Source organism: Kogia breviceps, chromosome 5 (genome assembly GCF_026419965.1).
Source record: "Kogia breviceps isolate mKogBre1 chromosome 5, mKogBre1 haplotype 1, whole genome shotgun sequence".
NCBI classification, from domain to species: domain Eukaryota; kingdom Metazoa; phylum Chordata; class Mammalia; order Artiodactyla; family Physeteridae; genus Kogia; species Kogia breviceps.
Window position 1 is genome coordinate 100,646,462 of NC_081314.1, and position 14,310 is coordinate 100,660,771.

The 14,310-nt window shown below is 36.9% G+C and overlaps 1 protein-coding gene across 1 annotated transcript in view; it reads right to left on the reverse strand.

Moving 5' to 3' along the window:
* ZPLD1 (zona pellucida like domain containing 1) overlaps positions 1-11,359 on the reverse strand; it is a 39,227-nt gene extending 27,868 nt beyond the window's left edge. Inside the window, exon 1 of the mRNA XM_059064679.2 lies at positions 11,224-11,359. Coding sequence (XP_058920662.2) covers positions 11,224-11,359 — 136 coding nt within the window. The remainder of the gene's footprint in view (positions 1-11,223) is intronic.
* Between the last annotated feature and the right edge of the window lie 2,951 nt (positions 11,360-14,310).

Below are 14,310 nucleotides of genomic sequence, written 5' to 3' on the forward strand. Positions count from 1 at the left end.
TGGAATAAAAAGGGAATGGATCCAATTCTGTATATGTGAATAAAAACATCACTCTACCTATTTATCTCCAAGAAAGTTCCATTCCTAGAACAACTAATGTACTTTTCCCTTTAGACATAATTAATGACAATATATTCTCAGCATATGATTCACATATTTAACAAATATATCTATTTTCTTTTTCTCAACAATTCCATACTCAACTGGCTTACATCCAATGGCATCCAGATGAGGCTAATGATTCCTAGTTTTTGATACATGTAATGATTTTTATCTCATCTCAATACTATTAAGTTTGAGACCTACATTTCCTTTCAGTAGTGTCAGAATATTTAACATGTTCTAATTATTACCTGGATTAATAAGGGCACAGATCAATGCAAGTATTCAAATAATTTGCACACATATATTCTGCAACACAAACAACCCAGAATTGAACTGAACTCAGCACTGCAGTGCAGTGGCTCAAAATGTTCCTTCACTATTGACCTGAAAATGTAAAAATCTGTATGAAAAGCAATTCTGGGTGTCAGTGTAGATTGTAAAAAAAAGGGTGGGGTGCACAGGAGTTGAACAGACAAAATCAGTGCCATCAGTTTTACACAAGCTAGAAGATATTTGGTCCTATTTATTTTCAAGTTCTAAACTACATGCCACTTCATGTTAACAAAGTATCCAACAAAAGCATTTGTTTATATACAGTATGTTAATCTCTGTGCTAAACTCTGAGGATAAAGACATTAACAGGACTCCTTCACTTCAAGGAACTCATGGTTGGGTAAAGGACACAGAGAAAAAAACAGACAATTGCAATGCAGTTGATACTGATATGACAGAGGTTTGAATACCACGTTATATACAACCATGTCTTGGTAGGGCACAGCTGTTTGGAAGGGATTGTTGGGAAGAAATGAAACAGTTCCAACTGGCTAAATTTTATAAAAAATTGATTAGATGATGGCATGAAGAGAAGGGGATGTCAAACTTATGGTCAAGTTTCTAGCATTAGTGACTGGGTGGATTATTCCCTGAGATAAGGAATACAGGAAGGAAAAAGATGATGAGCTCAGTTTTTGAGAGGCTGAGGTACATATGGGACATTCAAGCAGAAATATACAGCAGGTAGTTAGAAATAAGAGTCTGATATTTAGAGGATAGAAAAGAGTAAGAATTATAAATTTGATAATCACCAATACTCAGTACATCAATTATAAACAATAATAATAGATGAAATACCCATTGAGAGCACTCAGGTAATAGAAATGGGCTGAGAACAGAAAAACAATTTCTAAGGCTTCCTTTTATAAGACTTCATTTTTCCAGTGACATATAGTCATTCTCTTCTGTTCTATCCCACATCACGTTAACTATGAGTCTACTATATCACCTACATTATAACTGGGAGTGGATATTTGCTTTCCCACTAGATTATGAACTCATTGAAAGCTCTGCGTTTTCCCAGCATGCCTAACAAACACTCAGCAAGTGTTTATTAAAATATGTTTAATTAAACTCTTTCACAAACAGCATGCATGATTTCTAACTTTTTAATATCAATATTCAAGGTTCACAAAGAAAATATGTGCTCAATAATACAGGTTCATCTTGACTGTTCATCCAGAACTCATATTTCCTATCTGTACTCTGCCTACTGCCTGAGATGATTCCTGTTTTCAGACTTTTAGAGGAACATCAAAATTCTCTATGTCAGATATTTTCCAATTCAACACACTAAATAATATGAAATTAATGGATCTTTGCTATTTGCTTAGGTACTTAGCTTTTTTAAGTGCATCAGTCTGGCAATTAATTATCTTGCTTTATTATTAATAATAAATTTTTTAAGTCATTTCCCCTTAACAGCAAGGGATTTGCTAATCCCTACTGTCAATAATAGCAAGCAAGGGCATGACAGCCAGTTGGGGTTGGCATAAACACTGTGATATGTAACAACATAAAGCTGGCAAGACATCATGAGTACCACGCTCCAATCAGCACTTCTTATGAATATGCATTACAGAGAATCTTATTAAAATGCAGATTTTGATTCAGTAGATCTGGGATGGGGCCTGATTTTTACATTTCTCACAAGCTCCCAGGTGATGCCAATGTTGCAAGTGAAGGGGAGCAGAATATGCCACCCCAAAATATGCCTCTTTGTCATAAGGATTACCTTAAATTGATTATTTTTAAGAAACAGCAGGGGTTTCCCTGGTGGCGCAGAGGTTAAGACTCTGCACTCTCAATGCAGGGGGCCCAGGTTCAATCCCTAGTCAGGGAAATAGATCCCACATGCGTTCTGCAACTAACAGTTTGCATGTCTCAACTAAGGAGCCCACGTGCCACAACTAAGACCCAGTGCAACTAAATAAATAATTTTTTTTTTTTTAAAGAAAAAAGAAATGGCAGACATAGGAGAATCCCTGAAAACAAATGGAAGTTACTCTTCTGCAAGAGACATTTACATTTATAAGGGAAATCTCCATTTGTAAGTGCATCTCCTTCTCTGTACCCGGAAGGAAGAGGGGAACTAAACCTCCAGAAACTCTTACAAATGGAGGCTACAGACCTAAATCTGCATAACAACCGTACTCCTGTTTACTGTGATCTACCTGATGACCTCCCATGACTGGCTTACCTACCACCACCATCTCTTTTGTCTTTAGCTTGAGATGGTATTTAAGGTAGTGGCTTAGGCCATTTCAGGGAGTTACTCAGTTTTCCTGGGTATCACCCATGAACACAGGAGGTTTACATGTTATTAAACTTCTGTGTGTTTTTTTTTTCTATTAATCTGTCTTTTATTATAGGGGGCTTCAGCGAAGAACCTAGAAGGGTAGAGGGAAAATTACCTTTCCTCCCCTACACAAGTCTCTTAACCAACTGAGTTACTTAGTCATAACTATACATTTTGATCCGGCAGGAATTAATCCTTAGGTGGGTTCTACCAGGTGGGATTAAGCACTCCCACCAAACTGTATGATTTATAGGTTTACAAGAGGGAGAGGTCTAGATGAAAAAGGGACAGGAAAGAGAGAGAAACAAATTGTAAAGGGGATGGGTGTGTGTCTGAGTTCCTTCTGTTTTGAGGAACGAAATGGTTTGAATTACAATGAAAGAGGGTTGTGAAAGACTTTGAGACTGAACCCAAATGAGTCTATTTTAGTGCTCAGGTGGCAATGTGTGAAATAAAATTGGGAAGAGGTGCAGTCTTCTCCTTCCCCACCTCTACCCCATGCTACAAACCATAGCAGTTTAATAACCAGAGGAGCAGGACAGTTACCTCAAATGGCAACTATGCCCTGGGGACTCCACAAAACAATTGAAGGAGACCTGTGAGGCTGCCATGAGTCTGTCGTTAGCAACTGACGGCTCTGTGCAGTTCAGATGCATGTATTCCCATGAATATGATTGCACCTGGATCCATGGGCTGGTTTATATACACTTAAAGGTAGCATTGGTTTAAAACTGATTGTATCAACCTAAACCTATCCAGTATAATAGGAGGAGTCTTTTCTGTATGCTGAAGACTGCGCTGCTTTGTAGTACCACAGAAATCTCATCTGGAAATACAAGACACTCATCTCTCAGTATCCATGGGGGATTGATTCCAGGACCACCCTTGGATACTAAAATTTAAAAGAAATCCATGGATGCTCAAATCCCTTACATAAAAATGGCATATGCAGTATTTGCATATAACCTATGCACATCTTCCTATATATTTTAAATCATCTTTAGATTACTTATAATACCTAATACAATGTAAATGTTATGTAAATAGCTGTAACTACAATGTAAATGCTATGTAACTGTTTGCTGGCATGCAGCAAATTCAAGTTTTGCTTTTTGGAACTTTCTGGAATTTTTTTTCTGAATATTTTCATTGAGGTTGGTTGAATCCACAGATGTGGAACCCATGGATATGGACGGTCAACTCTAATTTATTTCCTGGACTCCAAGAGATATTCCAAGACTATATAATCTTAGCAGATTATAAAAGTAATTTATATATCATTTCTACTTCTATCTCTATAAAATGAGAGTAGCAATATTTGGCACTACATAAACTTAAAATTGCTTAGAAAACAGATGTTATGTTTGTCGTTTTAACACAATTTTTAAAGTTAATTCTCCTCAACTTTTCATACAATATTGAGCAAGAAGTTTAAAAGGGGTATTGATATTTCAACTACCCAAAATACCAGCAGCTGATGAATAATTTAAAGTGGATTAGGAATTCAGGTTTCCCCTCTGTATTGAACAGGCTCCTCACCACCTCAGTTTTCCCCTTCTGTTTCTAATTAGCAAATGCAAGCTGCATTTCTGCAGGGCTGAAAGAAATGCATACGCAGTCCTCGATAAACTTTGCAGGCTTCTATTCACACTTGCTAGAACTAGAAGAGTTTAGTCACCTTTTTCAAGCAGAAAAAAGCATATAGGTTTTACTTATACAAGTAGAGGAAATGAAAAATCCATGCAATAAAGAACTTTGTTATTAAAATAAAGAAGAACAATTCAGAACTCTGAATTGTTCAGTCACTGAACTTGCTGACTAATTCCTCTTCTCTCCACTGCACTTTATCACTGAAGGTTAATCAGGATGTGATCTGCAATCGCTGCCTCTCGATCACTTCTTCTGCCTCATCTGGTGTAGTAATTGTAGTCACAGCTGCAAAGAGAAAGCAGGCATCTTCTTCACAGCTTGGAGACCAAAACACTACTACTATATAGAAAGGCAGCAGAATTGGCCTTTCTTACCTACACAGAGAGACAGAACGTATTCCCTAGGATAATTATTCCATAATCCACTCTTACTTTGTCTTTGGGCACAGAACAGTGCAATGGTTAAGCAAAGCCTAACACAAAATCAGCCAGCTCATTTTACTTGACCTGCCCATGAAGTCTATCACTGAAATAGGTGATTCTCTATTTTATTTCCTGGGGAACACTGGTACTCATTGAAATATTAATAAATATTATCAGAGAAAAAATTTCTTTAGTCAAGCTGGTCCTGAAAAAGCTAAACAAATTTTCCTACCATATGATTTTTCAAATTCTATAATGTGGCAGTTTCCATTGTGATTCTCCATTTACACATAACTTTTAATTTGAGTTTTTTTGAGATACAATTGACATACAGCATTATATAAGTTTAAGGTGACAGCATTATGACTTGATTTACACTTATTGTGAAATGATTACCACAATAAGTTTAATTAATATCCATCATTCATATAGACACACAAAAAAAGGACAAAAATGCTTTTTTCCTTGTCATGAGAACTTCGAGGATTTACTCTCTTAGCAACTTCTAGTATATTTTAAATATAGCATACATCAGTGTTAACTATAATCATCATGTTGTACATTACATCCCCAGTATTTATTTATCTTATAGTATGAAGTTTGTACCTTCTGACCACTTTGATCCATTCTCCCTTGCCCCCAACCCCTGCATCTGGTAAGCACAAATCTCTTCTCATTTTCTATGAGTTTTGTTTTTGTTTTTTAGATTCCACATATAAATGAGATCTTTTAGTATTTGTCTTTCTCTATATGACATTTCACTTAGCATAATAACATTTGCAGTCCATCCATGTTGTCACAAATGGCAGGACTTCCTTCTTTTTTATAGTTGAATAGTATTCCATTGTGTGTGTGTGTGTGTGTGTGGTGTGTGTGTGTGTGTATCTCACAACTTTATCCATTCATCTGTTGATAAACACTTTGGTTGTTTCCATGTCTCAGCTATTGTAAATAATGCTGCAATGAACATAGGGTACAGATGTCTCTTTGACATAATGATTTTGTTTCCTTCAGATATATACCCAGAAATGGAATTGCTGGATCATATGGTAGTTCATTTTTATTTTTTGAGAAATCTTTAAACTGTTTTCCATAATTGCTGCACCAATTTTCATTTCTACCAGCAGTGCACAAGGGTTCCCTTTTCCCACATTTTCACCAGCATTTATCTGTTGTCTGTTTGATGATAGCTATTCTGAGAGGTGTAAGGTGATATCTCATTGTGGTTTTAATTTGCATTTCCTTGAGGATTAGTGAGCACCTTTTCATGTGCCTACTCTCCATCTGTATGTCTTCTTTGGAAAAATGTCTATTCATTTGTTTGCCCATTTGTAATTGGATTATTTGGTTTTTGGTATAAATCATTTTTTAAACTTAGTATTCAAGATTCACTTTAAGGCATCATGGTTTGATGGAAAGAGCTCTAGTGTTATATCTCTGACAATTGCTAGCTTTGCAGTATTAGACAAATTCTAACCCTCAATCTCCATATAATAAAATAAAAATTTAAAAGTTTTATAGGTTTATTGTAAGAAATAAAAGAATTGTATAATGTGCCTAGCATTCTATACATGGAATTTATTCCTTCTTAGCACTATTTCAAATAGATACAAAATGACAAGTCATAAAACATTGACTTACGTTCAGTTTCCCATGACTGGTTAGTTCACCATAAAACAATGTCAGGCCACAAAGTTTCTGGTGTCATTAACCTAATCTCTCCTTGCTTGTGCCTTTATCATTAAAGACTTCTTTAGAGGCTTGAAAGTTTAGGCCGACCCTTACATATACCATCTTCTAAAAGAGGGGCTAGTTCTGGAAGGTACCCATTAGTTGCAGAGGCCAAATGCATTTATCTGTATGTTTCACTTTGGCCAAATAATTCTTTGGTACTCTAAAAGTCAACTATGGGTTGCATTTCATTCTTGGAAGAGCATAATTATAATGTCAGTTGGGCATGAGTTTATTCCCTGCTACTAGCTTAGATAGGCAAAAGTTAACTACCTTTAAAATTAAATGGTATCCCTTTAAATTTAAAATGAATTAGACCATGGTGGTTCCCTTGGCTTAAGGATAAATGGCATGGAAATTAAAGAAAATAGTTCTGATATCATGAAACAGCAAAGGTCAGATAGGGTGAGATGATTATTCTCATCATTATTAACATTACTTTGCATTTAGATAGCTCCTCTCCTTTGCCAGACTCATTCTAATTCTAGCCCATTGCTTAGTATCTGAGCAGCTTGTGGAGCTCCTAATGACATCAAGGGTGATCCTGATGTGGAAGAGAAGCCACATGTCAAGAGGGGAGTGAGCAATTAACCTTCAGGCTTTATTTGCTCACTCTGGTCTTCTTTTGCAAACAACCTGCAAAAATAGGCTTACTTGAAAAGACTACCCATATAAACTTAAAGCCTCTCATGGAGCTTTTGATTTATCTGAATTTTAGATTTTTTTAAAATAAATTTTAAATTGCAACAATGTGTATGTGTGTGTATAAATTTGGAAAGTTTGGATATTTGTTGTCTAAGCCCAAAAGTACTAAAAGTGCTAACATGTGTAAGGACAAATACAAATTAAAAATAAGAGGTTTAATTCTCCCTGTTGAAAATAAAGGAAGAGACCATTTATATCAGAAAACTTGTAAGTACTTTCTCTTCTCCTTGAAATGTATATAAATCCTTTTGAAAATTAGATAGGACTTGTGTCAGCTTTATGATGCAGGGACGTCTTTCTCAAGGACTTGGGAACCATCTCTTAGAAATGTAAACATCAAGGAAAATAGTATCCTTGTCTCACAGTCTGGGGAGGGTGGGAGCCTCACTTCGGTGGGAGCTTTGCTCCAAATCACAAAAGTACCTCCTTTCATAAAGATATGAGAATTTTATCTTTCCTCTGGAGAAAGCTAATACACTAACACAGATGGTTACCTCAATTACCAGATAAATCCAGGATGAACTATATGTGACAAATGGTGCTGTCAAGTCCTCTTACTTGGGGACTAATTATTATTTATTTTGAAAACATGTATGCAATGGGTTGCCTCTGCTTGACTATGTAAAAGAGTGTGATTCCTTTCTGTCTTTGCAAACTTTTAATGAATTGCCTGTGTTGAGCATCACATTCTGGTTTAATGCTTATTCAATGATCAATGTGTTCTCATCTCTACTATCTTTGTGGAAAGAATTCTGGGGTTGGGAGAAGAGTTTGTTTTTAGTTATATTTCCCCAAACATGACTGTGCTTTTAACTGGAATAGTGGATTCAAGAAAATAATAGAATACCGTCAGCTGTTCTCAATCATAATGCATATGAGACTCATCTGCAGGGTTTAAAATACAAATTCCCAGCACCATATTCAGAGATTCTGACACTACATATCTGGGGGAAAGCAGTAAAGTCCACACTGAACGACTATCTCAGGTGATTTTGACGCTGATGGTCAGCGGGCACCATGGTAAATGGAAGTTTTAACATAATTTTTAAATTGTACCAGATGAAAAGTACTTCCTTTTGCTGTCCTAGTCACTCCTTGGCTTATTTACAGGTTTTATTTACCTTTACAAGTATAATACATCATCAGCTAGTTCCTCTCTGCCGAGCAATCTTCTTATATTCTGGCCTTCTCTTTTATCCATAACAGGGTAAGACTTGACTACCTTTCCCAGGCCCCAGCCAGGCCTCTGGCCCCTCACTCTCTGAGGGCCTCTGCCTTCCACTTCAACCAAGAAGATGAACATAATTAGCATCTCTCAACTTCTCTGCCTCTGTCTTTTATTTCTCTTCTCTCCTAAATCAAACAAACAGCTGCCACTTTTCCAAGGTTAACTCCTCCACCTGTACCTTTGATCTCTTCCATATTTTCTTTCCTCATTACATCAATTATTTCTTTGTTAGTATTCCTAGTCTCTGAATAATTTCCCTTTGCTCATGTAGACTCAGGTGTCTCTAGTCCTCTAATGCAAAATTCTCCTTTCTCATTTAAACTGCTGGCTCAGTTTACTCCTCCCTTTCTTTCACCACCAGGGTTATTTAAATAGTAGTCTATTTCCACAACTTTCCTTTGCCTACCCCTCATTCATTGCTCACTCACTGCACAGGGATTCAACTCTCACACAGTTATTTTCGGTTTCAACTTCTCTCCTCAGACCCATGTCCATATTTCCTACTTCTGAGTAGAGGCTGCCACTTTACTTTCTAAGAGCACTTCAAAGTCATTATTTTCGAACCCACACTTCCTTTCTAAAACATGCAAATGCCCTATACTTTTGGCATCACTTAACAGTATCGACATCCAGTTATCTAAGTTCAAAACAGCCTCTAGCCTTCTCTTTCTCTCACTTCCCAAGTCAAATCAGTTCTCAAGTTCTGGGGAGTCCACCACAAAATACTGCATCTCTTAATAACTGTCTCCTTCTACTGCTTCCACTGCCACTGCCTTCAGGACATTTCTCTCTGCCTCTAGTCTCTTCTAACTTGGTTCTGTCCTTCACACTTTCCCCAACGTCTGCTTTCTGAAACAAAATGTGACCACATCAAACCCTTAAAAAGGTATGTTTAAAAAGATGCAATGGCTTTGGGCTTCCCTGGTGGCGCAGTGGTTGAGAATCCGCCTGCTGATGCAGGGGTCACGGGTTCGTGCCCTGGTCCGGGAAGATCCCACATGCCGCGGAGCAACTAAGCCCGTGAGCCATGGCCGCTAGGCCTGCGCGTCCGGAGCCTGTGCTCCGCAACGGGAGAGGCCACAGCAGTGAGAGGCCCGCATACCGCAAAAAAAAAAAAAAAAAAAAAAAAAAAGATGCAATGGCTCTTCATTGCTTACAGAATGAAGACAAAACACTTTTATTACACAAATAATACAAAAAGTATCCTTGCCAAAACAGCTGCACCTGAATTTATTCAAACCTCTAGCTCTCATTAGTTGACAGGTTATACAGGAAAAGAGGAGCATGTTAAAGGACACATAAGAGTTACAGTCAACCAGATCCAGAGTGTTGGAATTCTAAGAAACAAATTACCAAATTATTTAAAGAGATAAATGGCATTTTAGAAAAGCAAGGGACTTCTATAAATTAAGACAGACTTAAGAAACATGTCAACAAATGAACCATGTGGATTTAGAAGCAAATTGGCTGAGTATAAGATGATATTGAGTAATTATTGTTAAGTTTATTAGATATACAAGTGTAAGACTTTTTAAAGTTCTTTTCACTTATATACATAATGAAACATGAATAATGAATTTATTTTAAATATGTCAGAGATGGAGGTAGTAAGAAGGAGAGATAAACAAAATTTATAAATGTTGACAGATGATGAAGCTGTATGATTACTATGAGTGCTTTTTTTACTAATCTCTACTTTTGCATATGTTTGAAATTTTCCATAGTAAAAAAAAAAAAATCCTATCATTTGTGGTTTCAAAATCATTAAGAACCCTGCCTTAACTTACCTTTGTAAACTTGCCTTTGGACATTCCCCATCCTGACCTCCTTATTTTACTTAACTTGTCAAGTACTTTCATACTAGGTCTGGGCTCATGAAGCCATTCCTACATAGTCTTGTCTTTATTCTGGAGCAAGCTGGATTACCTCTCGTCAAATAAATTAGAAATTTCACATCAACTACCTAACTACTTACTGATTGCTCTATGCAGGTGTGTTGTTACTCTGGCATGCTCCAAACACAGGAGCATGTAAAACATTGCAGAAGGTATTTCAGTTTGTAATACATAAGTAGAAAAGTAGTTTCAGATCATCTAATTCTTATTTTGTAACTATTGAACTGTGGTTCTATAACTTTAGCTGATATAAAAAGATGACTACTTAAGTGAAACTTTAAATTACCTCTAAAAAGTACAGATTTTAGGAACCTGTGGGACACGTCCATCAATATGGTCAAAATCTCATGTCTGTCATAATATTGATGGGTTGCTATGAAATGCATTCTGAAGCTGGCATGTGTACTTTGGTGGTGACCAACATTTCACTGAAATAGGATTTTTTTGAGTATTGTGTAATATTTCACAGTCATTTTCTGGGTATTCTTCCTAAATAAATTTATCAGCATATAAGGGCAATTTTTAAAGTCTGAATTAATTTATGAGAAAAAAGCCCTCAGTTAGACAAATTTTGAATGACATTAGCCTCTCCCAATTTTATCAACCATTAGCCAATATTTTTCACATCTGTAAGCAGTCATTATAGTAATATAAACTACAATGAACACTTTGTATGTTAATGTGGTTTTAAGTTACAACTTCAGAAAAATGTCTTTTGTCATTTGCCATTTGTCAACATCCACTTAATATAGACAGATATCCCCCTCATTTTCCATATGTATTTAAATTATTTACTATTCAATCATAATCGCTCTTTCCAGATACAACTAGAGAAAAGATTGGGTTCAGACTTACCAGGAAATCTACTGTGGAGGTTGGTGTCACAATTGTAGCCATTGAACTGAGCAGACCCTGGAAGCACTCTAATTGTTAGAAGCAAGAGCAACCATATCCATTCCATTGCAAAACCTAGAAAAGAGTTACTTTTCATGTGGACACCACCAGCCTTCACTCTCACTTGCTGGGAAGACTGAGGCTGATCTCAACTCACTGTTGGATAGGCGGGCTGTCAACATCCATGCAGGCAAAGCTCATTGAAGACCTAAGGATTATCAGAAATAATTATCAACGAGGCAGAGATTTTGGCTACAATATTTCAAAATTATTTTTATTCTTTGACTCCAGTTTGCAAGCGTGACAAAGCTAGGCTTTTGTAGTAGAAGAACTAAGACATAAATCATAACATTTGCAAAAGAAAGATTTTTATTATAAATAGGAAGAACTCAAACCAAGTATTTAGCAGATTAGAACAGCATAGCTAGGCAGACTGACTGATTTGGAGGCAATGCTATAAAGCACCAATATCCATAGTCAGAGGGATTTAACATTCAATAGTTGGTTTTCAGAGAATTCTCAATACTCTCAATGCCTAAATAATGTCAAAAATTTCCTCTCAACAAAGGAATTCAGGATACTATTGCTTCTCAAAATCAATGGTTTGTATATCATTTTCCTAGGAAACAAAGGAATAAAGCAAAAGGGAGAACAGAAAAATACTACGTGTGGAATGACATCCTGGTTTCTCCAATGGCTGCTCATTGGTGGTTGATAATTGATAAAGAAGTATGAAAACCTTGAATTCTTAGGAGAGTGTAATGGAAATTTTCAATGTGTGTTGAACAAATAAATATAAATTTACTTTAATACTTAAACTCCAGTCAGTCTGGTATTTAATTGTTTTTCCTATTCAAACTTTTATTGTCCTGATAAAGTTAAAATATCTTCCAGAAGTGCCCAACTTATTCTCAGAGCATAGTTTGTGCACTGGAAAAAAATCTTTTGGGTTGGTGGTTTTGGCCTATGTTTAAAAAACAAAAAGAAAATAAAACTGCAAATGGCTTATTCAAATAATTTATTGCATTTTTAAAGCTTTGGGCTTGGGGAAAAAAAATGATGTTTTAGCTTTCCTTAAAGATCTGCCGTTAGATTATCAATCAAGTCTTTAGCAAAAGGAAGGAAATATGTCTTGCTTTTGAATCGTCATTTTTTTTTTTTTTTTTTTGTGGTACGCGGGCCTCTCACTGTTGTGGCCTCTCCCACTGCGGAGCACAGGCTCCGGACGCGCAGGCTCAGCGGCCATGGCTCACGGGCCCAGCCGCTCCGCGGCACGTGGGATCTTCCCGGACCGGGGCACGAACCCGCGTCCCCTGCGTCGGCAGGCGGACTCTCAACCACTGCGCCACCGGGGAAGCCCTGAATCGTCATTTTAATAGAACATGTTTATGGTGAACAAAGTCACTTTGGTGAGGATGTGGGAAAGGAAAACATGAGTTTACTCCCCAAAATAGACACAAAAACTATTAATTAAACAGGGGCTTCCTTTCTTAGGCACTATGACATACCACTCAGGCACAAACCTAGTCACTTTAGGAAGAACAGCCACATGTCTGGTTAGTTCTAATACGCTAGGACACTCCAGAAACAGAAGACTCATACAAATGGCTGACCCAGACCCTGGGGTCTCTTGGCCATGCCTATGCCTTCCAATGTCTAGCTCCTCAGGACACTCCAAATAGACGAAGAGAGCCTTGCTCTTTTGGAGTCTTTGGAAGACTTTTAGGAAAGACAGCAGCTTGTGTCTGAATGGTACATCCCATCACACACACAGCGATGCAATGCCCCGCCGCTTCCTTCTCATGATGGGTCCCATTAACTCCTAGAAGGCACTGGAGACTCTAGACCCACACTGTTGCCTCTCAATCTAGAGAAGTCTCCCACCCCTAGGGATTCAGAGTCATGAATTTTCAAGAGTGAGTTATTTTTATTATTCAAAAAGGCTTTCTAGCTTTTATATTGTCTCACAGGAGAAAAATAATGCTTATTGAGTGGACACTGTATACAAAGAAGGCAGTGTGTTGCCAGATCATTTACCTATAGTCTCTCATTCAAATCCTTATAAACACTGGATGATACTGGAATCACCACTCCATGTATAGAAAAGGAAAAATAAATCTCAGGATGCTAAAGTGACATGGAAAACAAGTGGAGGGATTAGAATTCAACTCTAGATCTTTCTGATAAAAGCTTGCTGCACAAGCTACCTAAATATCACCCGTTATTAAGTAAATTTTATGTTATTTTGGTTGCCATTTATCATCAGTTGTTTTCTTTAGCTTTTAAAATCATGTACCCTTTATTAGATCTTTTCATATAAAAATAAACAAATTCTGACATAGTGAATGCAATTTGTTTAATAGATGTATTCAATAATATGGGCATTGTGAGGAAGAAAATTATTTTTTTAAAAGGGAGAGGAGGTCCTGATTGTGGAAACAGTGAGAATTATTACTACAGACTAAACTGGACACATCTATGTTTAGCAAAAATTGTTAAGAAACATGTGCTACTTGAAATGGACCACTAATAGCAGTAGTAAAGTCTTTGCTTTACAACATTAGATCAGATCTGAGGTTGTCCAAAAGACATATCTCTACACTTTGAATAAGACTTAGAGCTCTGTCATGGAGATTAAAACTCTTAATAAATATTTTTTTGACAAGAAGAAGGTAGAGGTAGAAGGTAGCTTGCTTTAACAGAAAAATCCATTGATTTTGATATCAGCAGATACAGATTCAAATTCCCCCTCAGGCATTCTCTAGATTTAGCATTTGAAAACCAAGAGGATGATCATAAGACTTTATAAACTACGAACACGTAAAGAACATAGCACAGTCTGGACATACAGAAGGCATTCTCAATCCCATGGAGAGGGATGGTGACAGGGTCTGTGCTCCTTTGACTAAGCCACGTGCTCTGGAGCTAGACTGCACAATACAAAGGTGTCCTCTGGGCTAGTAACAGCCCTGATTAGTTGAATCACATTATTATATTTATAATGTGATTTGTATTGGTCTGTGTTTTTTTTTTTTTTTTTGCTGTACG